Source organism: Amblyomma maculatum, unplaced genomic scaffold, assembly GCF_055883805.1.
Source record: "Amblyomma maculatum isolate TAMU_Amacu unplaced genomic scaffold, ASM5588380v1 scaffold_27, whole genome shotgun sequence".
In the NCBI taxonomy this organism is placed as follows: Eukaryota; Metazoa; Arthropoda; class Arachnida; order Ixodida; family Ixodidae; genus Amblyomma; species Amblyomma maculatum.
Genome location: NW_028146752.1, coordinates 2,046,228 through 2,072,783, shown reverse-complemented (window position 1 = coordinate 2,072,783; position 26,556 = coordinate 2,046,228). Strand labels below are relative to the sequence as shown.

The window sequence follows — 26,556 nt, the reverse complement described above, 5'->3', positions numbered from 1 at the left end:
TCAACACCAAGAAGTGCCACTTTGCACAGAAGGAAATTAGAATATTAGGACATCTGGTCAGCCATGACGGCATTCGCCCTGATCCTGAAAAAATAATCGCGGTCTTGAACTTTGCTCGTCCACAACGGACTACAGATTTGCGCAGTTTCCTCGGCCTCGCGTCCTATTTCCGGCGTTTTATAAGGCATTTTGCAACTATTGCTGCACCACTTCATGAGCTACTAAAAGCACGCAGCCCTTTCGTGTGGACTGAGCAGTGCGAAACTGCTTTTAATGACCTCAAGCACGCCCTCACATCAGATCCTGTTCTTGGCCACTTCAGTGACAGCGCTCCAACTATCCTGCACACCGATGCCAGTGGTCACGGTCTTGGCGCTGTACTTCTGCAGCGTGATGCAACATCGCGTGAGAAAGTGATTGCCTTTGCCAGTCGGACTCTCACTCCAGCTGAGAAAAACTACACCATTACCGAGCAGGAGTGTCTTGCTGTCGTCTGGGCTGTCCAAAAATTTCGCCCTTACCTATACGGTCGGCACTTCACAGTTGTGACCGACCACCATGCTCTTTGCTGGTTGTCTTCACTCAAAAATTTGACAGGCCGACTTGGCCGCTGGATTCTACGACTGCAAGAATATCATTTCGACGTCACTTATAAATCTGGTCGCCAACACCAAGACGCCGACGCTCTCTCTCGCTGTCCCCTTTCGGAATCCACTTGCTGCTTTTCTTCCCAATTCATTTCCACCTCTGACCAGAGCCGAGCATCTCTTTGCCCGACTTATATCACAACCGTTTGTTTTGACGACTCTGGGAACAAGCACGCTCTCCGCTCACAGCAATTAGCCGATGCCTACTGCCGTCCTATCATCGACCGCCTTATCGGCGCTTCGGACCCTCCCAATGCTAGGCTTCGCCGACAGCTTCGCAATTTCAAGCTCGAAGATGGCATCTTACTCCGCTACGTGTATTGCCCTGATGGAACTCGCTGGATCCCAGTCGCGCCGCGTGTGCTTCGCCCACGTATACTGGCGGCTCTCCACGATGACGCTACTGCAGGTCACCTTGGTTTTGACAAAACCTACGACCGCGTGAGAAAACGATTCTTTTGGCCTGGCTTATCTTCTACCGTTGCCAAATACGTCGCATCCTGCCCTCTGTGCCAACGTCGCAAACGGCTGACTTCTTCGCCCGCTGGCCTTCTACAACCTCTTCCTTGTCCCTCCACGCCATTCGACGTAGTCGGCATCGACTTATATGGTCCCCTACCTCTCTCCTATGGGGGTAACCATTGGATTATAACAGCTGTCGACCACCTCACACGCTACGCTGAGACAGCACCTGTACCGACTGGTTCCGCTGAAGAAGTAGCAAATTTCTTTTTGCGATCAATTGTATTGCGTCATGGCGCTCCTCGGGTGCTCCTAAGTGACCGCGGTACAGCCTTCTTATCGAAAGTCGTTGCCGAAGTTCTTCACGCCTCATCCACCCTTCATAAGACAACCTCAAGCTACCATCCCCAGACTAACGGTCTGACTGAGCGATTTCATCGCACCTTGTCGGACATGATATCAATGTACATCACACCAGATCATCGAAATTGGGACACTATTCTACCATTCGTCACATTCGCCTATAATACAGCAGTACAGCGAAATACCGGTTACTCACCATTTTTCCTTGTTTACGGCCGTCCTCCCACTACAATTCTCGACGCTTCCTTCTTCTCTACGCCCGACTACTCCACATCAGTACCTACCCATTTTTTATCTCGTGTGGCCAGATGCCGTCATCTTGCCCGCGTCAACACGGCAGCGTGCCAGGAAGTCCGCAAAACTCGCTATGATTCTACACATCGAGTGGTCTCTTTTCGTCCTGGGGACGAAGTACTGCTTTACACACCATTGCGCAGCGCTGGCCTTAGTGACAAATTCCACCACCGCTACGTAGGTCCCTATGAGGTCATAAGCCAAACTTCTCCAGTGAACTACAAAGTGACGCCTGTTGATCCCCCAGCTGATCGACGCCACCGTGGAACTGAAATTGTTCATGTGTCTCGCCTGAAACCGTTTGTGCGCCGCGATGCATCGGTTAGGTAGGAGCGGCCAGGCTGGCCGCTTCCGACCCCCCGGGAAGATTGTGTGAGCCTTCCGTGGATGTTATTACATTTGTATATGCCATGATCTTCCTCTTTCATTTGTACATACCATCATCATCGTCCCGCGGCGCCGGCTCCGGCACGCGCCTGGGTTTTGTCACCGGATTAAAAACGCTAGACAAGGCATCGCTGGCCTTGCCGTCACGACCTTGCCGTCTCAACCTAGCCTTCTTTTACAGTATGTATGTATGTATGTATGTATGTATGTATGTATGTATGTATGTATGTATGTATGTATGTATGTATGTATGTATGTATGTATGTATGTATGTATGTATGTATGTATGTATGTATGTATGTATGTATGTATGTATGTATGTATGTATGTATGTATGTATGTATGTATGTATGTATGTATGTATAACTTTATTAGGGAGCCGGCAAACGACGGGTTAGAGTGTCGTGACGCTGGCCAAGCGTCTACCCGGGGTTAAGCCCTACTCTGCTGCACTACCTCATTTGGCCCGTTTGTGGTGGGTTGTGAGGCTTGTTCTTTTCGAGCGCACCGAGGGCCTGCTGGATGGCCCATAGTTGCATGTCTTTGTCTGTATTCTGCACAGCACTTTGAAGTTCCGGCGGGTATGTCCTGGATGCAGCTTCGGTCAGGAACCTGGCACAGTCCCACATGATGTGCCATTGGTCCGCCGGACCCACTTGACATACACTGCACTTATCACTCGTGTAGATGTCTGGGTGGAGGACGTGTAGCACTGCCGGGGCTAGGAGTGACCCGGTTTGCATTTGCCTTAGGATGACCGCCTCCTCCCGACTAAGTGCCGGGTGAGCCGGCGGCATTGTCCGTCGAGCTAGGCGATAATATTTTGTCACTTCTTCGTAACTGGTCATTCGGTCTTTTTTGTTCAAACCACCATTCGGAACGGTCCCTCTCGGGGGCGCGGAAGGTAAGCGCTCGCGCTGCCGAATGGGCCGTCTCGTTGTGATTCGGTGAGGATGCACAATCTCCCGCGTGCGCCGGGAACCACTTGATGCGGATAGCGTTGCCGCGGTCTTGAAGCTGGAGCTTACTGACGATAGCGGCCGCCGGCGCGCACACTCGCCCCTTGGCAAAGATGCGCACAGCGTTCCTCGAGTCGCTGAGCACGGTGCGACACTCGGCCTCCGAGATCGCCAGAGCGATGGCAACCTCCTCGGCGTCTGTGGCGTCCGTGCACCGCACGCTCGCTGCCGTTGTTTTGATGCCGGTAGCCGCCGCAACAGCCACTGCCACGAATCCTTCTCGCTTGTATACAGCAGCGTCCACGAACCGGGCGTGCGGGTCCTGGGCGTGTTGCTCGACGAGGGCTTTGGCCCGCGCCTGCCGCCGTTCTTGGTTGTACTCGGGGTGCATGTTTTTCGGGATGGGGTCCACGTGGATGTGGGTCCACGCCTCATCGCTGATCTCGCACGATTGCCGACTGGGAGCTCGGGGATTGTAACCCAGGGACGTCAGTTTACTGCGGCCTGTCTTGGTGGTAGAGAGGCGCTCCATTTGCGCTGTGAGCTGCGCCTCGGCTATTTCTTCTAAGGTGTTATCGACGCCGAGCTGCAGGAGCCGAGCCGTACTCGTGGTCCCCATTAATCCCAGCGCCGTCTTGTAAACCCGTCTGATCAGCGTGTTTATCTTTGTCCAGTCAGTGGCCTGTCAGTTGAGGTAGTCCGCAACGTAGGCGACGTGACTGATCACAAACGACTGGACTGTCTTCACGCATATCTGCCCGTCGTGTCGAGACTCGGTGTATGAGCCGGATAGCGTCCATTGCCTTGGTGGTAATCTTGTTGATGGTCTCGTCGTTGCGGCCGTTCTTGTTTAGTAGCAGGCCCAGGACCCTGATCTTGGGAACTTCGGGGAGGCGCTGCCCCGATGCAGCCACGATCTTTATGTGATCGCACTCTCGAGGAGGACCGCGTTTCCGTCCCCGTTGAAATGGTGTGAGGAGAGAGAGAGAGAGAGAACAACTTTTATTTAAAATGCCTGCAGAATCGGTTAGGCTCCCTCCAAGCAGGGAGGACAAGCTTTTACCGCGACGCGGCCACTACGTCAGTCTCGTGCGTTGTGCTCCTTGAGGTCTTGTTACGTCCCTCGCTACTTCCGCGGGTTCGAGAGGGCCGCCGCCCCCTTCTTGGGGGTGCTGCCCCCCCTCTCCTCGGTTTCGCTCGGTCGCTGCCTCTCTAGAGCTGCCGAGACCTGCTGGACGGCCTTCAGTTGTGTCTCTTGATCATAGCTCCTCGTTGCAGCCTCTAGCTGCGGCGGGATCGTCGTCTTCTCGCTGGCTTCGCGCGGATTTACGCTACAGTCCCAAAGGATGTGAGCTGCGGTGGCTCTCTCCTTCGCGCACAGTCTACACATGTCGCTCGCGTGCACACTCGGACACATGTGCTTAGCTAGCACCGGGGTGAGCAGGGACCCCGTCTGTAACTGTCTGTATAACACTGCCTCCTTCCGGGTAAGCCCCGGGTGAGGTGGCGGCATAGTCTGTCTGTTCAGTCTGTACCATTTCACTATTTCGTTGAAGGTTGTCATCTTGTCCTTGGCACTGCGCCGCGACCAAGACTCCGAGTCGGCCGTGCTTGCAGCCGCGCGGTTGGTTTGTCCTCGCGCGGCCGTGTTGGTCGTCTCGTTGTGGTTCACGTTTCCGCGTTCCGACACGTCACTGCCCATGTGGGCCGGAAACCACTTGATCACCACAGGACTTTTGTGTCCGATGTCTTCGGCCTTGCGCAGTATGCGCGCGGCCTCACTACATACCCTACCCTTGGCGTAGTTCTTCACTGCCGTTCTACAGTCACACAACACTGTAGTGCATCCGGGGTCGGAAACGGCCAAGGCGATGGCCACCTCCTCCGCCCGGTGCGCTTCTCGAGTCCGGACGCTCACCGCGGTCTTCGTTGCACCCGTCGATGCCTCGACAACCACCTCCGCGCATGCGTCGGTGTTCCCTCGATACTCCGCCGCGTCCACGTAGGCGCCGCCTTCTTCTCTGGCGTGGAGGTCTACGAGAGCCAACCTCCGCTCCCTGTTGTGCTCGGGGTTCACATTCTTCGGGATCGGGAAGACCCTGAGCTTTCTGTTGATGCTATCTGGTATAGGTACGTCTTTCTGCTGCTTGCCTTCTCTCGGTTCGAGGCCAAGGTCCCGCAGTATCTGTCTTCCGGTTCTCGTTTCAGAGAGACGCTCGAGTTGCGCCGTTCTCTGTTCTTCGGCTATTTCGTCCAGCGTGTTGTGGACTCCCAGCGCCATGAATTTTTCGGTGCTCGTGCCCCCGAGGAGACCGAGTGCCGCCTTATACGCCTTGCGTATGGTGGCGTCTATCTTGTTACGTTCACTCGGCCTCCAGTTGTGGAAGGCGGCCACGTACGTTATGTGGCTAACTGCGAAGGATTGAACGAGCCTAGTCAGGCTCTCCTCCTTCATCCCCACTTTTCTGTTGGACACCCTCTTGATGAGTCTCATTGCCGCAGTCGCTTTGCCCGCGAGTTTGTTGACCGTTTCACCGTTAGCTCGGTTTCGCTGGATGAGCAGCCCGAGTACTCGAATCTTCTCGACCTCCGGTATTACTTGTCCTCCCGCCGTTTTGACCGTGATCTTGGGACGCTCGTACTTGACTTCCATATTCTTTCTTTTCCTGCCCGATCCTTTCGGGGGAATCACCAGCAGTTCTGACTTGGCCGGAGAGCAAACGAGTCCAGACCCGTCCAGCTGCTCCTCGATGGCGTTGACCGCTTCTTGCAGCGTTGTCTCGATGTGTCCGTCGCTTCCTCCCGGTACCCATAGCGTAACGTCGTCGGCGTAGATGGTGTGCCGGACTCCCGCTACTCTTTCTAGTCGGGTGGCCACCCCGATCATCACGAGGTTGAAGAGTAGCGGGGAGATTACCGACCCCTGCGGAGTTCCGACGCTGCCCAGCTTCTTCTCTTCGAGCTGCAGGTCTCCCGCACAGATTTTGGTGGTCCGTTCCGTCAGGAAGTCTTTGATGTACTGGTATGTCCTCCTGCCCATATTTAGCCTGGATATTTGGGCCAGGATAGCCGAGTGCCTCACTTTATCAAAGGCGCTCTGCAAGTCCAGCCCGAGTATGGCTCTGTTGTCCTTGGTGCCCGTCGTATCGTCGATGATCTCGTTCTTCAGTAAGATCATGGCGTCTTGCGTCCCGAGTTTGTTCCGAAACCCGATGATGGAATTTGGGTAAAACTCCGATTCGTCCAGGTAACGCTGCCACCTGTTCATGAGAACGTGCTCGAGGACCTTTCCCACGCACGAAGTGAGCGAGATCGGCCTGAGGTTCTCTATGTTGGGCGGCCTGTCAGGCTTGGGGATGAGGATCGTCTTGGCTGCTTTCCATTGCTTGGGTAGCCTTCCTTCTTGCCAGCACTTGTTGTAGAAGTTCGTGAGCGTTTCGATGGCCGCTTCGTTGAGGTTCTTGAGCGCTCTGTTGGTCACTCGATCGGGACCCGCGGCAGACCTTCCATTGAGATCCTGCAGGGCAACTCTGACTTCCCAGGTCTGGATGTCGCGATGTGAGGACGATGTGATGTGATGTGATGTCTGGATGTGAGGACGAACAGCTCGGACTTGGCGGGCGAGCACACTAGGCCTGTGCCGTTAATGTGTTGCTCGATGGCAGTAACAGCCTCTTGGAGCTGCTGCTCAATGCTGGCGTCGGTGCCGCCTGCCGCCCACAGGGTAATGTCATCGGCGTAGATCGTATGCCCGACGCCGGTCCCTTCTACTGCCCTCGCTACCCCGATCATGACAAGGTTGGAGAGCAACGGCGAGATGACTGAACCTTGCGGGGTACCCGTGCTTCCGAGCTTGTGTTCGGGGAACTTAAGGTCTCCGGCGTGCTGTTTCACCATGCGGTTGGTCAAGAAGTCTTGGATGTAATTGTAGCTCGCTACCCCCATGTTGAGTCTCGATACTTGTGCTAATATGGCTGAGTGGTGGACTTTGTCGAATGCGCTTTGTAAATCAAGTCCCAGAATTACTTTGCTGTCTTGTGTCTTGTTGTCGATTATTTCTTGTTTGAGTTGTAGCATGGCATCTTGTGTGCTGAGTCTGCGCCTGAAGCCGATCATCGTATCCGGATATAAGTCTTCCTTTTCCAGGTACTCCTGCCACCTGTTGGCAAGCACGTGCTCAATCACCTTGCCCACGCAGGACGTGAGCGAGATGGGACGCAAGTTGCCGATATCCGATGGCTTGCCCGGTTTCGGGATTAGGATGGTTCTTGCCGTTTTCCACTGTCGAAGGAGCTTTCCCGAACACCAGCATTCGTTGTAGTAGCGGGTTAGGGCCTCGATCGATGCATAGTCGAGGTTGCGTAGCATCTTGTTGGTAATAAGATTGGGGCCGGCTGCTGAGCGGGTGTTGAGCTCGTGCAGCGCTGCCCGTACCTCTGACATGGTAATGTCTCGGTCGAGCCACGCGTTCGGCAGCCCCACGTATGGCGGGTGGGTTTCCGTTTGCGTGTGTGGCAGATACTTGGCTTCCAGGGCCTTGGTAACTACTCCTTTTCCTTCCTTGTTGTTGTCTGGCGGTGTGTATGAGGCAGGCCAGGCGATCGCGCTGGTGTGACTTGGTCTTAGTTTCGTTTAGAAGGTACCGAAATAGGTTCCATGTGCAACCACGATGTAGTTGCCCGTCAGCTCGGTTGCACACTTCGTTCCACTGCTGACGGCACAGGATCTTGCAGTGATGTTGAATGGCCCTGTTTAAGTCGTCCACCTTTTTCTCAACTTGCGATTCAGCCGTTGCCGCTTCCAGCGCGCCTGTATCGAACGTTTGGCCTCGATGAGATGAGCCAGACGACTGTCCATAGCTATGATGTCCTCATCTGTTTCAATGGTCTTGGTGGCCGAGTGCACTGCATCGCGGAGCTCTGCCGACCAGGTTTCAATGTCTGTGATGTCTTGCGGTGTGGTTGGTCGTCCCTTATGGAAACCGTCCCAGTCCGTCCATTTGTGTGCAATGGTGTTGCTCCGGAATTGACTGGGAATAGTAGTTTCAAGGATGTAGTGGTCACTGCCCAGGTCAACGCCAGTGTTGCGCCATGTTACTTTGCCAGTGTGGTCGTTCTTGATGAATGTAAGGTCTGGTGTGGTGTCTCGTGCTACGGAATTGCCGATTCGGGTAGGATGATTGGGATCCGTGATCAGGGTACAGTCGTGGTCCAGGGTATTCTGTTGTAGGTACCGTCCCTTTGCCGTGTCTTTCACGTAACCCCACGCTCGATGGGAGGCGTTAAAGTCTCCTCCAATCAGCAAAGTGTTGTCTTTGGCTTGGGTGCTGGCTGTGTGTAGCAGGGTCTTGAATTTCTGTGTTTGGTGCTTGGGGTTACTGTATATGTTAGCTATGAACAGGCTGTTTTTCCGTTGTTTGCTTGGAATGATTTCAGTGAAGGTGTATTCCACCCTGCTGCGGCCGTGTCTGAGCTGATTTTCAATGAAAGTGAGCCCTTTGCGGACGAATGTGCAGATGCCTCGTCCCTCCGGTGGGCTAACGTGAGCGCGATACCCAGCGAGGGTTGGGTTCGCCGTCACCGTTTCTTGCAGCAGAATGATGTCAGGTTTCTTGGTTACCGTGGTGATGTGTTGTTTGCAGCACTGCTCTCTTGTTGTTGTAACTGTAGCAGTTCCACTGCCAGACCGTAAGGCCCGGTAGCGATCCTATTGTGGCTTGGGGCTGGGACATGGTTGTGATGGAGTTGAGGCTTGCGTCTGTTTTTGGAGATATGGGTGGTTTGCGAATTGCGCAGCAAAGATGGGGCTGCATACTATGGGCTTGAGGGTTTGTTCAATGAAGTCGAAGCGCTCCTGTATGGTTCCGTAGGACGTGGTGATTAGTTCCTCCAGCCGCGCCAGGCGTTGGTCAGGGACGACAGCCGTGTCGGCGTAGGTGTTGGTGAGCGCTTCAATTTTGGTTTAGAGCTGAGTTTCCAATTGGGTTAGGTCCTTATGATGTCGTGATGAGGTGCGCGCTCGTTTCTTGGGGGTTGGGTGAGTGGTTTTCTCCCCTTCGGGCTCTTCTTGTGATATGTCCATTGATTGTGTACCACCTTGATGTGATGGCGTATCGGTGTTCTCAGGAATAACGGAGGGTGTAAGTGTCTCGGGTGACTGAGCTGGGCCAATGGTTGGCTGATATCGCCGTGCTTGTATTTCTTTCTTGACGTCGGCTAGCTCTTGGGTAAGCCGGCGCGTGGTTTCCAACAGCGTCGCGTTGACGACACGGAGTTTTTCGAGTGTTGTAGTAGGGGCTGGTAGTCCATTCCTGCCAGCTGCTCTGTGTGCTTCGGGCCAGTATAGTGGCGCTGTTAGAGCTTGCGTTGCTGCTTTTGACGTCGCCCTTCGCTGCGTCCGCCCAACTGATTCTGTCACGGGAGCGCGAACGCTTAGCGTCGCGTTTGTTCCTGTGAGATGAGTCACGGCCACGCGACGCGCTACGCGACGCGCTGCGCGACGCTCTTCGGGATCCGGTACGGGAAGCACTGCGCGAGTGAGAGCGTCCGAGACGTGGAAACGAGCTTGAGTCGAGTGCTTGCTTGTGATGTTCTTCGGCGTTACTGAGTTCGACTGCGTGCTTTTGCTGTTTTTCGGCGTTACGGCGTTCCCATCTCCGTCGCCGCACGACGTATGGAACTTTCTATTTGGCTTTGCAGACGCGGTCCCCGGTGGGGTGTTGCTCACCGCAGAGCTTGCATTTGGGGACACATATTTGCCAGGCTCTGCTGAAATACATAAGTGATGAGTAATACGCTGTTATTTTAAAAACAACAGGAATGCATGTTCATGTCGCGATTTGTTTGCAGCAGATACAGTTTTTCTATGTGGCCCTCACCAGTGCTGTCCCATATTAGTATGCAGTAGTATAGGCGGGAGAAAATCATTGCGTAATAGAGTTTGTGTTTAAACCAAGCTGGCAATATAAACCTTAACCTGTTGAGGAGAAGAAGCCTTCTTGAAACATTTATCCGCAGTTTTGATACTTGATGTGTCCCGCTCAGATGTTCATGAAACTACATTCATGATGGAAAATAGCGCAAAACGTACACGAAGGACGGAAGGGCGACACGGACAAGCGCTAACTCGCAACTGGGGTTTATTGCTGAAGCACGCAATACATACAGGTGACTTGAAAAAAAAAACAGAGAGAGAAGCAGCCTCCTATATGGGAAGCTAGGTCATAACAAATGCAGTAACACACACTAACACGTGCCACTCACTGCTGGGGAAGGGAGAAGGAAGCTAGTTCGTGAAATTATGGAGGCTTACCATATTAAAAAATGTCAAAATGTGTTGTCAGTGAGCCGTCGGTTAACTTGGTAGATTGCGAATTTGATTTCTTAGCCTTTAATTTACCTTGACTTTACTTATCTACTTAGGTGTATCTTCCCTTTTCTTTCTTCCTTCCCTAGGAGTGAGTGGCACGTGTTACTGTGTGTACACTGCCTATGTTGTGACCTAGCTTCCAATATAGCAGGCTGCTTCTCTCTCTCTCTTTTTGTTTTCAAGTGACCTGTATTTATTGCGTGCTTCCGCAATAAACCACAGTTGCGAATTAGCGCTTGTCCGTGTCGTCCTTCCGTCCTTCGTGTACTTTTTGCGCTATTTTCAATCATGAACGTTCACCAACTCGCCCAACTTTCGGCATTAACATGAAAATACATTCCTAGGAAATTGTGTACATCCACTCTATTAAATTGAAGGCCCTGAAATGTTAACTTTATGATATTGCAAGCTAACTTATTCCTCGCCCGAGATATTCCATAATTGTTTTTATTCTAAATTAAGCGCTAATTTATTTGAAGATAACCATGTCGGCAGGATTTGCCGTATTCATTACTTTCACAAGATCGTGACCACTAAAGAATACATTTGTTTCATCAGCGTACAAAATATTGTAAGGTGTCTGCGGTATCGTTACAATATCGTCTATATAGAGAGGAACAGTAATGACCCTAAAATTGAACCCTGTAGGACACCACATTTATAATTTGCAAACTTGATTTAACGTTACAAATCCCAACGTGCTGGAGCCGATTCTGCAAATAGCTCTTGATTAAACGTGCAAATGTTCCACGAACACCGTGTCTTTCTAGTTTATGGAAAAAGATGTCATGCTTTATAAAGTCGAAAGCCGTTATAAAATCTAGGACTATGCGAAATGTCTAGTTTATTTTCAATGTTGAAATTATTTTTTCTTTTATGTTTAACAAACCAGAGTGTACTTATTTACTTTTTTAGAACCCGTATTGCTGAGGTTTGATGATGGCCTTGCTTAATACGAAACTACCGACTCTACGGCTGATTACGTGCTCCGAAGCAGAAATATGGAAATAGGACGGTAGTTCCCGAAAATGTCATTGTTCTTGTGTCCTTGTGTACCACACAGACGCGGGCAATTTTTAGTGTTTCAGGAAACAAGCCATCACGCAAGATACAATTGTGTGAAAGAGGTAAGCTTAGCAGGGAAGCCACTGCGTTCACTTGATGAACTGCTATTTGATCGTACACGCTTGCACAGCGGTCCTTGAGACCTTTCAGCACTGATTCAACTTCAAAAGGCGTAATCGGGATAACAATATTGAAACTCACAACCGATCACCAAAATACAATTCAGAGCGTCCGCTATCGCAACTATGTGCAGTGCCCGACGCTGGAAAATGTGTTGCATTGTTCAGCCGATGTAGAGACTGAATAAGCAATGTCATCAATTACAAGTTTTTTTTTTTTGAGGCAGTATGTGAAGTTTACGAAACAAAAAGGGATTTCATTAGAGGCCAAGCTTTTTCAGGGCAGCTGTAAGCTGTCGTAAACTTCTTAGCCTAATACTGTGTACGGGCTTTCTTCAGATCAGTGTTTAGCTTGTTTCTGATCTTCTCATAGTGCAGAAGTTTACTTCCATCTTTAGTCTTGATAAATTCCTGAAATAACCTGTCTCGATTATTGACTCTTCCCAAGAATTTCCTTGTAATCCACGGCTTCCTAGTTTTGCGACATTTAAAGTCTGATTACATTACTTTGTCAAGAAAAGCATTGTATGCATCACTGGTATTTTGAATGCTTAAGACTTCCCTCCAATCTGTATTTGACAGCATGCTAGCGAAAATAATCATTCCGTCTTCGCTAATGTGTCCTCGATGAAGAAGAGTTAGAGGTTTCCGACCATTATTTTCAATAGGGTGGAAACAGAAAAAAGACATGTGGTCACTAATGCCAGTTGCTAGGACAGATGCAAAGACATCTTTTAAACGGCTAGTAAAACACAGATCAATGAGCGTTTCACTTCTGGCGGTCACACGAGTGGGTGACCGCCAGAGTGCTTCACATGCTTCACATTCTCGCGGCGATGGTCGATAAGGCCGGGCGTGTTCGTACGAAGAGGCCGGGCGTGTTCGTTTGTGTTAGCGCAGTGGTTTGCCAATGGAGTTTGTCGCACCTTCGACTTTGACGAAAAGCACTTGCTGTGCTTTTAAAAAGACTGCGAATTTGGTCTTGCCTGCCCCTGGCTAATGCTGCGTTGACACGTCAAATGTCTGGAGATTTCCTTGGTTGGTTGCATCGTCTTTGAACTGATCGGGTAGGGCGAAGACATCTCGGTTGTCTGCTAATGCGTCGGGGAAAGCGATCGTCTTGCTCCGGTTAGGGTGCCGGTATTCTTCGATGAAGTTCATCACCAGCACTTTAGCTTGTCCTGCGCGGAACTTGGCGTTGCCTCTTGTGATGCCGAGACCTCGTTCTAAGAGCAACTGGGTGTTTCCTTCAACGGTTTAGATGTCTGCGCTACCTACGCTGACTAGATGCTTAATCGGGGCAGCACGGTCAATTCTTTGGGCAGGATATTCAGAGCGGCAGATTGCGTCGAAATTGTCGTAGTAGGTACGACGTTTTACGTCGAAAGCTTGATGAGCTTTGATGAAGGTAGATGACCGCTCGATGTTCACTGAGAAAATCCATACCCAGAATAATTTCTCACCGCGAAGCTCGTAAGATAAGTACGTTCATTCACTGTCACTCTTCGATGCATCTTGCGTTCGTGGGTGACGTTGTGAAATGCTTCCTTCAAATCCTAGGCGACTACAACCTTGTCATTGTGGGGGTATTCGACGGAGTTGAGGAAAGCCCTACTGAGTTTTAGTAAGACATTCAGTGTAGATCTGTATGGCGAAACCCGAACAGGGTGTCCGCGATAATGTGTTGGTATTCTATGAACTCGGAAAACCTGTCGCGTACCATCGTCTTCATGAGTTTGACTACGCAGGACATGAGAGAGATGGGACGAAGGTTGTCCGTGTTTATGGCCTTGCCAGCTTTAGGAATGAAGGTGACCAGAGCGGTCCTCCATTCGATGAGGAGTGGCACTTCCCCAAGTCATATTCAGTTAATGTAATCCAATAAAGATACGTATGCCGCGTCGGGGAGGTTGGCTAACAATTTGTAATTTTTTCACGACACGGAGAAGTGCAACGTTTCATTTTCGCCAGGGCCGCCCTCAGGTCGTGGAGCAGGAACGATTGATTCAGCTCAACGTTCTCAGATCCCGCATAAGAGTACGCCGACCCGCGGGGGTCCTGGGTGGTGAACAAATACTGGTCTCGTAGCTTGTGCGCCAACTGAGTTACGTTTCCCTGAAAGCTGTGTATTGCTTTTTGGAGGTGCTTTTCAGTTTCCGTGCGTGTTTGCGTTGGGTCAATAAGGGCGCGGAAGAGTCGCCAGGTGTTCTGACTAGACATCTGCTGCGCGGAGTTGGAGTCGACAAGTTCGGCCGTATACTCAGCCGCTCGCTGGGCGAGCTCGGCGATGCGAGCTTTAAGATTCTGGTTGTGCTTATGCCGGCGCCACCGACGGATAAGGCCATGCCGTGCCTCCCAGAGGTGGAGGAGGGAGTTGACATCCGAGACCGCCTCCGAGAGCTCAATTTGAGTTTTGGAGGAGCGAAGCCTGGAGAATATTGTTTGGACCAAGACTGGTAGCCTTGCTCATGTATGGGTGTCTCAGTGTTATTGTTTTGCCGGAACTTGGTCTAATCTGGATGTCGGGCTTGTGTTGTGGGTCGCGCGAAAGGACGGGTCAAAATCGTGGTGTTAAGGAAGCAGTGGTCGCTGTCGAGTGTTTCCTTGGCGTTTAACCAGTCTGCATACTGAATTTTGAGGGTGAAGGTCAATTCCGGACACGTATCTCGAGTCACGGAGTTGCCTATACGAGTTGGGTGGACTGTGTCAGTGTGGAGAGTGCGGCCCAGCGTTGACGCATGCTCCGCCAACTTGCGTCCCCGCTTCTCTTCACGACGGTAGCCCCGCACTCGACTGGGAGCGTTGAAATCGCCCACAATCAGGAGGGGGTCCCGACCCGCAACTTTCAGCGTGCGGCTAAAACGGTCCGCGAATAAAACATTCGGCAGTTACGGACTGCTGTATACATTGAGTGTGTGTAACGGTAGGTGCTACTTGCGGAGCGGGAGGAAGGTTACCATTACATAGGAGCATTCAAGTTCCAGATCTAAGTCGACCTCGTTGGCTGTATAATTTCTATGGACGCATAGACAAGTCGAGGAGTCCTGCTGGGACGTAGTGTGGCGCCTCCCTGGCTCTTGGAGGGCGACCACAGCTGGCAAATGCTCGAAAGCTGAAAGGAAAAGACGGAAGTCTGCCCGCTTGGAACGGGAGCGAAGCCGTCGACAGATCCATTCAGTAAATGTAAGGAGAGAAGCCGATTTGGAAGGAAGGGAGCGCCTACACCGAGGGTGTCCCGCCATGCTCAGGTTTAGGGGTGGAAGGTGCAAGTGCGGTTGCCTCCGAGTCAGTGTCCAGGAAACAGAACTACCGTGTTCAGGGCCTGAAGCTCAGCGCCTGGAGGAGGGCAGCTGTCGTCGCCATCGTTGAGGTCAATGACTCGGCGGAACAAATTTTGATGGCCGACCAGATACGTCATTTAGGGGACCGGCTTTACAAGAAAGACGGGGGTTTTTCGCGACGTGTTGAGTGAGCATAGAGGGGATAGCCGCCATGACTTGAGCGATGAGGCGTTCTATCGCTGTCCTAAGCAGGGCATCAAATCTGGCATTGAGACGGGATTTCATTTCGGCAAAAGAAGGTGACATCATCACTAGACATGACGTCATGACCAAATGAGGTGTCACGATCATTTCCGGGTATTAGTCTAAAAGCACTTTCTGTTGGGCTAGTTGGTTACTGTTCATAATTAAACAGTTTTAAGGCGCGTAAAAACAGACAAGACACATAAGTAGGCGACAGGACGAAGCGCCTCGTGGCGCTTCGTCCTGTCACCTCGCGCAACACGTTGCCGTCTTACAAACACTGGGCTCCTCCAACGCAACTGAACAACTGTCTAGAGTTGTACATTAGTTCTGTATAAAAAGATGTCTTAGAAGTGTATAATAAACAGGTTTATTTCAATCGAAACCTCTCAGTCCGAGAGGCAAACGCAATGGAAGAGTTAGTTCCTAGAAAACAAATAATCATTAAGCCGGCTGACAAGGGTGGTGCTGTGGTTGTAATGAATAAATGTGATCACTTCTTAGAGGAACACAGGCAGCTGGCAGACGACATCTTTTCTCATCTTGTATACTGTGACCCCACAGATCAGTTCAAATATATTCTGGTAAACGCATTGCAGGAGCTTCATAAGGATAACAAGATTACAGAAAATGTCTTTCGCTCCATTCCACTCAGCCCGTTGGCCGGTAGATTCTATGTGTTACCAAAACTTCACAAAGAAAACATTCCAGGTTTACCCATTTTTTCGTGTATCGGCACAATTACAGAAAATCTGTCTCGTTACGTCGACGCGCTCATTAATAGCATTCCGCCCACATTTTCGTCTAGCATAAAGGACACTACTAACTTCTTGACTGACATCATTGATCTCACCATTCCTCATGATTCCTCATGTCACGCTCGACGTCACTTCACTTTACGCAAACGTCCCGCATGCAGATGGTATACGCGCCATTGTGACTGCCTACAATGAAGCTTGCATTGAAAAGATGATCGACAGTAGCACTTTGGCCACCCTACTCCAACTTATATTAGAGCTTAGTAATTTAGAGTTTGAAGGAGACCATTATATCCAGATCAGTGGGTACAAAAATAGTATCTGATCACGCAAACATATTTATGGCCATGCTGGAGAACAAATATCTTCCAAGCCGATTTTAAGTACCTTTTTAGTACAAACGCTAGATTGATGATTGTGAAGAACATGTGATAATTTGTTCAAAGACGAAGAAAGAAAACGACGTTTGGAGAAAGAAGAGGAGGGAAACGTGAAGGTTGGCCCGAGGAGCGCGAGGCACGAGCAGGAGAGAACAGGCGAGCAGCGGAGCCGATCGGCTGTCTAAGGAGCTCGGAGCGGTGCGTCTTCTGCCAGGCCTGACCCGGGGATCCAGACCTGGGGCCTGCCGGCCGTATCCTGTCCTGTTCTCCTGTCGTCCACGAAACTCGGAACGGTGGTCGGGCCCGGGAGTGCCACAGCGCCAGCTCTTCACTGGCACGAGCGTTCGGCGCCGTGGTGAGCCCAGGCACGTCGGGGAGGCCTGACGCATCGGCCGTGGAAAGGCAACTCGAGACCTCTTGCCTCTACTGGGCCCCGTCCGGTGGCCTAGCCTTCCGCTGGGCTTACTGAGGCCCTACTGCACCAACCCTTCAAAACTCTGACTACCCGGAGCGTCTGCACCGGCTTCTCCATCCAACAACTTGGTGACTTTTTGACAATTTGTGTTTTGCCATCGTCCCACTTGCTCGTTGGTTGGCCAGTCTGGTCGTCTATTTAGATTGCTGTTACTGAATAAGCCACAGAATAAGGCGGCCAAAAGATTTAAAGAAAAGAACCTCACAATTTTGGCGCCCACGGCAGGACCAGGCCGGCCAAGCAACATTTTCCCGCGGCTACAGATTGGAGAAAAATGAGTGCACCAGAGTTGCTCGCGGTAGGGGAACGTATAGGTTTGCAGGGAGTCGAGTTGCACGAGTGGGTGGAGAAAGAATTGCAAAAGGCAAGGGAAGACAAAGCTGCAGAACGCGAAGAGAGAGCTGCAGAACGTGAAGCGAAAGCTGCAGAACATGAAAAAGCAAAGCAGCGCTTGGAGCAAGAAAACCAGAATTTGCAGCTACGAATACGACTTGCAGAATTGGGAGAAAACGCCCCTAGTGCTGGAAGCGCTGAGCACGGTACCGTACCAGCTCCATCTTTCCCCATTAGTCCTCATGGATTGATTCCACTGTTTAATGAGGAAGGGGACGATTTGGACGCGTATTTGAAGCGTTTTGAACATGTCGCCATTGGCCAAGGCTGGCCGAAAGAGAACTGGGCCGCGGCTTTGAGTCTGTGCCTCGGCGGAGAAGCTCTCAGAGTCTTTGGACGACTCTCTCCTGAGGACTCAGTCAATTACGATGTAGCGAAACTTGCCTTACTTCGGAGGTTTCGGTTCACGGCTGAGGGCTACAGAGAGAAGTTTCGTGGAAGCAAGCCGCAAGATGGTGAGACAGCTTCCCAGTACACCACAAGGCTGTTGAGTTTTTTTGACCGCTGGGTTGAGATGCGAGGACAAGGTCGCACGTTTGAAGTGGTTCGGGACATGATAGTGGTGGAGCAGTTTTTAAACAGCTGTCACGATCGTTTAGTTCTCTTCTTGCGAGAACGTGATTGTAAAACGGTTGACAAGACTGCTGAGGCCGCCGATCACTTTCTTGAGGCTCAGCGACAGAATAACCTCGCGATTTTCAAGGATAGAGCTGAGCAGAATTCTGCGAAACAGCAGGACGCAGCCCCAAACCCAAAGACGAGAATTCGATGCTTCATCTGTGAAGAGACCGGACATAGGTCGGCGGATTGCCGTACAAAACCGAAGCCCCCATATTGCACATTATGTCGCAAATCTTGGCATGAAACCCAGTTGTGTCGATACGGAAATTCAAATGACCGGGAGACGTCTGCTTGCTGCACGTCCCCTCGAGATTCCCGCCCTGGTCGTCAGCTGGGAAGAACATGCCTAGATGTTCGAAGGAATGGTTCGGCTCTTAGTCCATCTCAGATTATTAACAACATGCTAGTGGAGCATGGAGAAGTGTTCGGACAAGCAGTGTCGGTGCTGCGCGACACTGGTTCTAATAGCATCGTGGTGCGTCAGGCTTTGGTGCCCGAGGCTGCATATACCGGTGAACGAGCATATTTACGTTTAGCGGATGGTTCTGACATCGAAGCGCCTGAGGCGGATGTTATTATCAAGTCGCCATACTTCACTGGCAAAGCTATTGCTAGGTGCCTGCCGACGCCATTATATGACGTAATTATCGGCAACGTTCCGGGTGCAAGCGTCCCATTCGCCGACGCTCCAACAGTCTTGACGGGCCAGAGAAGCATACCTGCCAGTGATGATGGGTCCAGTGCTTCTTTCCAGGTTCTGGCGGCGAAAGTTTCAGGGACTGATTTGGATGCCACTCAAACCGTACTCCACTTATCTCGGTCTGTTTTTCGCAAGAAACAAGAAGAGGACGCCAGCTTAGGCGTGTGTCGTCGCAAGCTTAAGAAAACCTATCACGGAAAAGGGCAGACGGCCTACACCTTTCATCTAAGTAACGGCATTTTGTACCGGACCTATCAACTTTGTCCAGGAAAAACAATTGAACAAGCGGTAGTCCCGAAGGTTTTGCGCCGTCAGGTCCTCGTGCAGGCACATGGAGAGCACTTGTCGGCCACCAGGGTGTCAGAAAAACTACCGCAAGAGTGCTTGATGAGTTTTACTGGCCAGGGGTGCAAGCTGACATTAAGCGATTTGTGAGGTCGTGCGATGTATGTCAGAGGACAGTCCCGAAAGGAAACCTGAGGAACGCTCCATTAGGACGCATGTCCATTAACACAAAAATCTACGAAGAGCGCCAGCCAGTGAATGCCCTACAAGCTTCATTCTTGGTAGTTCTTGATAACGTCGAGTCGAAAACTCCGTTGTCAACGTTCAGTGAAGAACCTTGGTCCCAGAGTGAACTGGTGAACCGAGAATGATACGGGAGACAATGTTAATCTCTGTGCTGTCTTCCGACGCCGTCGGAGATATATCGTCTTAGAGCACATTTCATACAAAGCTTCTGGGAGTGTCGTCGTGCTGTTCATAGTATGTTTCTAAGAGTTTATTTCTTCTGACAAGTGTTGAGTGTTAATGTTACTTGTATTAGTACGAATGTTTTTTTGTGTGCGCGAGTGGCTCAGACTCTCAGCAGAACACAGCAATGGTGTGAAAACTCTGTGGGGAGTGCAGTGATGGGTGCAGCAGTGTTGTGGTGTGCGGTCGTCCTCCGAAAGAGTGCATCAGTGTCATGGCCCCCAAGTTTTTTTTTCCCCGAAAAAAAAACTTCTCAAAGGGGGGGGGGGGGCACATTTGTGAAGAACATGTGATAATTTGATCAAAGACGAAGAAAGAAAACGACGTTGGGAGAAAGAAGAGGAGGGAAACGTGAAGGTTGGCCCGAGGAGCGCGAGGCACGAGCAGGAGAGAACAGGCGAGCAGCGGAGCCGATCGGCTGTCCAAGGAGCTCGGAGCGGTGCGTCTTCTGCCAGGCCTGACCCGGGGATCCAGACCTGGGGCCTGCCGGCCGTATCCTGTCCTGTTCTCCTGTCGTCCACGAAACTCGGAACGGTGGTCGGGCCCGGGAGTGCCACAACGCCAGCTCTTCACTGGCACGAGCGTTCGGCGCCGTGCTGAGCCCCACTCCCGCCAGCTCTTCACTGGCACGAGCGTTCGATGCCGTGCTGAGCCCAGGAACGTCGGGGAGGCCTGACGCATCGGCCGTGGAAAGGCAACTCGAGGCCTCTTGCCTCTACTGGGCCCCGTCCGGTGGCCTAGCCTTCCGCTGGGCTTACTGAGGCCCTACTGCACCGACCCTTCAAAACTCTGACTACCCGGAGCGTCTGCACCGGCTTCTCCATCCAACAACTTGGTGACTTTTTGACAATTTGTGTTTTGCCATCGTCCCACTTGCTCGTTCTACTCTCGTCCCGTCCATGTCTGCACATAAAAGTATTCGTGGGTTAGCTTGGTCAGTCTGGTCGTCTATTTAGATTGCTGTTTCTGAATAAGCCATAGAATAAGGTGGCCAGAAGATTTAAAGAAAAGAACCTCACAGTGATACATTTCTTATCTGATCCCATAGCGAAGCCGAGCTCCTATCATTCATATCCGATTTCAACAACTTACAACCTTCTATATCATTTCCCCCACACGTACTCTAGATATACAATCAATTTTCGGGACCTCACATTTTCGCTTCAGGAGATCAGCTTAACTAAAACAGTGTACCGGAAACCGACTGACCCTCCGCAATATCTGCATTTCGATAGTAGCCATGCCAAGCACGTTAAACCCAGTATCCCGTACGTCAAGTATAGTTCGTTGCAAACGATTTTAAGCAAAGCAATCTGATTTCGAACATAACTGTGCCACGTTTCGCACCTCGCTCATTAAACAAAGCTCATAGATGACGCCATTGGGCGAGCTGATACACAAGACCGTAGAATTCTACTTGCCAAAGACAAAGCGAAAACTCCGCTCTTGCATAGTAACCTTGTCCTAACTCATTCTGCTTCTGCTCCGAACATTTTGGCAATCCTTAAAAAGCATCAAAACATTCTCATTCAAAGTGATCGCCTTAGGAACATATTCGTAGAGCCACAGAGAGCAGTTTACAGAAGGTCGAGAAACCTACGAGATATACTAACATAATCGAAAACAGATTGTCCTTATTACACTTGTAATTAGGACAAGTGTAAAGTGTGTCTCCACATGACCACATCACAGAGCGTCCATAGCATTGGGTGAAAGTTTAAACATTCACGGCGACTTCACCTGCGGTACTTCAAACGTTATTTATCTGCTGCAATACACCGTATGTAACCAACAATATGTAGGACGAACTGAAACCCCGTTTAGATTACGCTTTAATAATCACAGAGCCCATGTTCAATAGCTTCCGCACCTGCCTCTATGAAAGCATGTTCAGCTACACGGTCATTCATTTGACCAGATTTCAGCCACTATACTCGAATACGGTTATAAGAGCAATCATGAGCGTGAAATTAGAGAGTCGTTTCTTATCTACGAATTCAAAGCATTGTGATCAGGTTGAAATGAAAGAACAGGAAAATTAAGTTCAATCCCTACAACTTGAAAACCCAAATATGTTCCCTTGTGAATGTTGTGTTATTGGTGTTTTTCGTTCATTGTTTTCGCATATATACAGCGCTTGCGTGTCTTTCGTATTCTTTTTTGTGCTTTGGTGGAGCATATCGTTCTCTTTTAGGATGTGGTGATCGATTTGCATACTAATATTTATGCTGTTCATTGAGCCGTGCTTTCTTTTGTGTAATCTCACGCTTCTTTAATTTTGCTGTCTAGCAATTATACATGGTGATCTTTAAACTTGTGCTATGCCTACTGAATACCTCCCACTTGCACTTGCATGCTTCTATGTATGTACATTTATCTGCTGCCGCCGCATTTATAAGATAAACAAAACTCCAAAACGCTATCACCTCCTACAGTGATCAACATATCGTCTTTCGTTCACGTGCTCGATGCGTCCACAATTTTCCGTGCGATTTTTTGTATCTTGCCGTATACCTTTCCACAAATACTGTAACTTCATTTGAGTACCGACATTCTAACGAAGGCTGTTCCACAGCTGAAATGTCAATATATTGTTTCATACGTTGGTGTTTGTTTTTCACTACAATTCACTGTGGCCAAGATTTTATTTTATTGTATATTGCCGCAAAACCTACGAAACTTGTTTTGGCAACCGCCGGTATGAGGCCTTATCAGTCTGATTCTGGATCGCGTATCAGTTCCGTATTCTTTGTTTGCTAATGCACGATGTCGTGAGAAGCACCTTTATCAGTTTCGTTGTCGCGCAAAATGCGCCGTGATCTGTCTTGAAGATTCAGATCACTCGCGTATATTGCTACAGTGCTCCCGGTTCTGCTAGTAGCAGTTTTCGATGTTATCTAGACGACGAGCACCTTTTTTGCTATCGCCGCCACCGAGTTGCTTAGTCCTTTTGCGGGTGCAAGTGAGCCCAATAAAGCGTTTCCCTGGAGGATTCCCGGTTTACCCCTTCCCTTCAAGCCAAGACCCCTGCGCTGTTCCTGGCACCCTGGGGGATCAGCCAACAGGCCAGAGAAATGAACCAGCCCCCATCTTAAAGGGCTCCAACCGGAACACGGTCTGCTGCCGGACCCCGTTCGATCTCGGAAGGCTAAAACGCTGACAATTGCCCAGCCTACTGCACCGGTCTATTTCGTCCAACCCCGTCAGCCGCCTTGCTTCCATGGACAACCGGACGAGTATGCGGAAGATTGGCTCAAGCTGTTCGAACGCGTGGCAACTTTCAACGCCTGGGACGACGAAACGAAACTCTGGCAAGTCTACTTTTCTCTTGCAGGATCTGCCCGAATATGGCTCGAAAATCATGAGGCAGCTTTGAAAGATTGGGAGATTTTCAAGAAGAGTTTTTGACTGCCTTTTCAAGCGTCGTCCGAAAGGAAAGAGCCCAAGCCCTCCTTCAATCAAGACTTCAATTCCCAAACGAGCCCATCCTGGTTTACGTAGCGGAAATGAAGCGCCTCTTTTGCCGCGCCGACCCTAACATGACCGAAGGTGAGAAAGTGAAATTTTTAATGCGAGGCTTTAAAGAGTCGCTTTTATAGGTCTTGTCAGAAATCCGCCAAAAACCGTGGCGAAACTTGAAACGGAAGCGTCTACCATCGAGAAGACTTTCGACACCCGGATGCGCCACTACGAGCGACCACTTCAACCTTACTACTCAAAGCCAACCCCAGTGCATCTGCAAGCGGAGAGAACCTTCCGGACCTCATCCGGGAGATCGTGCGAGAGGAGCTGCGCCGATTGCTGCCATCATCCCAACAAGCCCAGGTGGCGACGCTCGCCGACGTCGTCCGTGAAGAATTCCAGCAGGCGCTGGGCGTTCCTCAAGCGACCGCTGCGGCAGTTCCAGCACAAGAGGCAACAGCGATGAACTATGCTGCTGCATTATGCCGCCCTGAATCCCGATCTGATGACTTTCCAAGCCCTCACCACTACCGTCCTGTTGCTGAAAGCCACCCCTTGGCCCCCGCCCGCCAAGCCGACCAATGACCTCCAAGCCCAAGGAAGTGCGACGCCTGGAGGACAGCGAACAACCGGCCATTACGCTTCCACTGTGGTGAGGCTGGCCACAGTCTGCGCCACTGCCCGTACCGACGAAACGGTCTCCGCGGATTTGTAGTCGACGCTCCACGACCACGCTCATGTGAACGACCGCACGCAAACGACAACTATCTGCGTAGCAGTGAGATTGCGCTGCCAAGCCGTCGGTTCAGGTTACCATTGCCGTACAAGGTGCGCTTTGCGTCGCCAGGCCGTAAATACAATGACAGTGTGCGCGGAAGTTCCCCAGGACCGCACACAGGAAACTAAATAGAGCAGCCGTTCGAGGTGAGGTTGCTTCACGCCGAAAACACGAAGATGCTCCAACGTCGACGATGAGTCACGACGATGCAGCCATTAAATCGCCGATCCACAACACTACAACGTCGACCAGATCACGAACAGATTTCAAGTTGAGATCGCCGCCCAGCGATGGGAAGACGGTGTGCCCCGACCGCGACCTCAGCACGAGACGAAGCAGAGATCGAACACCGAAGCCAACGTGCAATACTAGGACACGAACAGGCGACCTTGAGGTTGCTGTCGGGGGACGCACGGTTACCGCCCTAGTGGACACCGGAGCCGACTACTCTGTCATCAGTGGAGCTTTCGCCGCCCAGCTCAAGATGGCCCGCTAATCCGCACCGCTGGTGATAACTTTGTTACGCCGTCGTGGCGATGCACCACAAGGGTTACAGTAAATGGACGTACCTGCCCTACCACCTTCGTCATCCTACAACACTGTTCCAGCGACGTGATTCTGGGCATGGATTTTTTGAATGGACATCGAGCGACCATCGACCTTTGATCCAAACTCATCAAGCTCTAGACCGACAAAGCCATACCTGCTACGAGAACTTCGACGCATCACATTGCTCTCAACGTCCTCGACGGAGAATTGACCGTACCGCACCAATCAAGCGCCATCGTCCCTATGGATGCAAAAGAAGCCGAAATCACGGAAGGGTTTGTTGAACGAAACACTCAGAGTCGTTACTAGATAGACGACGTGGCGTCGCAAGAGGTATCGTCCGTTTCCGTCATGGACAAGCTCATGTGCTCGTCACGAACTTCACCGACGAATACCGACAGAAGTAGTCAAAATTTTGTCGATAACATTCTCTGCTTCACGGCGCCACAGAAGTGCTCATCACCGACAGGGGAACGGCGTTTACGGCAGAGTTGACGCAAGCCATCCTGGAATCCAGTCATACAAGCCATCGACGAACAGCTGCGTACCATCCCCAGACCAGTGGCCTTACGGAGCGCCTGAACAAAACGATCGCGGTCATGATCGCCATGTACGTCAATGCTGAACACAAGACCTGGGATGCCATCTTGCCGTACGTGATCTTCGCGTATAACAGGGCAGTCCAGGAGACGACCAGAGCGACTCCGTTCAAGCTTGTGTACGGCAGGGAGCCCACGACGACGCTCGACGCAATGCTGCCGCACGTAAGCAACGAGGACTACTTTGACGTCGCCGCCTACCTGTGGCGTGCAGAGGAAGTCCGACGGCTCGCACTTCTGCGTATTAAAGACCAACAGCGCACCGCCACCCGACGATACAACTTACGACGACGCCACGCAGAGTACATTCCAGGAGACCAAGTGTGGGTTTGGACTTAAATTCGCCGCCGTTGACTAAGTGAAAAGCTACTGCGTCGATACTTGGGGCATTCAAAATCCTTTGCCGCGTCGGACAACTCGACTATAAAGTCATTCCCGACGGTACGACAGCATTACAACAGCGACGCCTGCGCCCAGACATAGTAAATGTTGTTCTTCTGATGCCTTAATACGCTCGTTAAAGAATCCGTGATGTTTAAACTTCGTAATGTTTCTAAGTTGCGTTGTTTATTTGGGAACATCGAGGCGATGTTTTTTTAAGGCGGGAGTAAAGCCGCGAAACCTACAAAACAGTATTTGTTGTTTTTTAGCAGCTGCGGGCATGCGGCTTTATCACTCTGATTCTGGATCGCGTATCAGTTCTGTATTCTTTGTTTGTTAATGCTCGATGTCGCGAGAAGCACCTTTATCAGTTTCATTGTTGCACAAGATGCGCCGAGATCTGTCTCGAAGTTTCCGATCTCTCGCGTGTGCTTCTACAATGTTCTAGCTTGTGCTAGTAGCAGTTTGCGACGTTATCTAGATTGTTCTGAGCAGCCTTTAAATTGAGCGTTGGCAAGTGCGACGGGCATTCTTGGTTCGACGATCGACGATCACGTTTGTTGCTATTGCCGCCGCCGAGTTGCTTAGTCCTTCGGCGGGCGCAAGTCAGCCCAATAAAGAGTTAATTTCAGTACCATCACGTCACTGTCTACGTTTAGGCCTTGTCACCGCTATATGACTATATATATATATATATATATATATATATATATATATATATATATATATATATATATATATATAATATGTGTGTGTGTGTGTGTGTGTGTGTGTGTGTGTGTGTGTGTGTGTGCGCGTGCGTGTGTGTGTGTGTGTGTATATTTAATATGTGAAATTATCTGTCACAGTTCTCCGCGGTCACCTGTATCGCGCTCGGATGGTGGGATGAAAGAAGAGAGTGAGATAGAGGTGCTTTATTTTATTGTTACGATCCACTACGCTATAATGACTTATCGCACTTTTGTTTTCAAAGTACCCTTTAGAGTTTAGTTTTCTTTGCTTACTCCATGACTGCATAAAGTTTTAAGCCATGCTGCTTTCCTTTGTTTAGGGGTATGAAACTTTTGTACGTACCTTGTGGGTTGTATTGTTTGCCCTTGTTTTTTTATATACAAGCACCCACCTTTGAAAGGGATAGGTTGGGCGCACCTGGCGCAGGCAGGCCTATATGGAGATAAATCATATCGTCCAGTGGAAGCAGATTAGCAGGTGATGACAAGTTAACCGCCTGGCTTTATCTCGAGATCTCGCTCCCTTATATTTATTTTTAATTGGCTTTAAGCCTGGCAAAGCTTTTGCTGGTCCGGGCTTCCCCTCCTTCCTTGTTTTTTTTTCAGTTAGAGAGGACGAATAAAATCGTAAAATGGGTTTCGACAGGAACATCTCGGAGTCTCTGCGCCGTGAGCTGGCCGACACTTGGCGCTGCAGCGGAACTCTGCCATCGTCACGGCTCCTGCTCCAGCCTCCGGCCTTCTTGACACGCCTCGCACCTTCACCGACGTCGCCGGGAAGTGACTGA

At 50.7% G+C, this 26,556-nt stretch overlaps 1 protein-coding gene across 1 annotated transcript in view; it reads left to right on the top strand.

The window, feature by feature from the left end:
* Positions 1-26,556, top strand: part of LOC146170941 (uncharacterized) — a 214,072-nt gene extending 187,516 nt beyond the window's left edge. The window contains exon 5 of the mRNA XM_084586700.1: positions 26,415-26,556. Coding sequence (XP_084442826.1) covers positions 26,415-26,556 — 142 coding nt within the window. The remainder of the gene's footprint in view (positions 1-26,414) is intronic.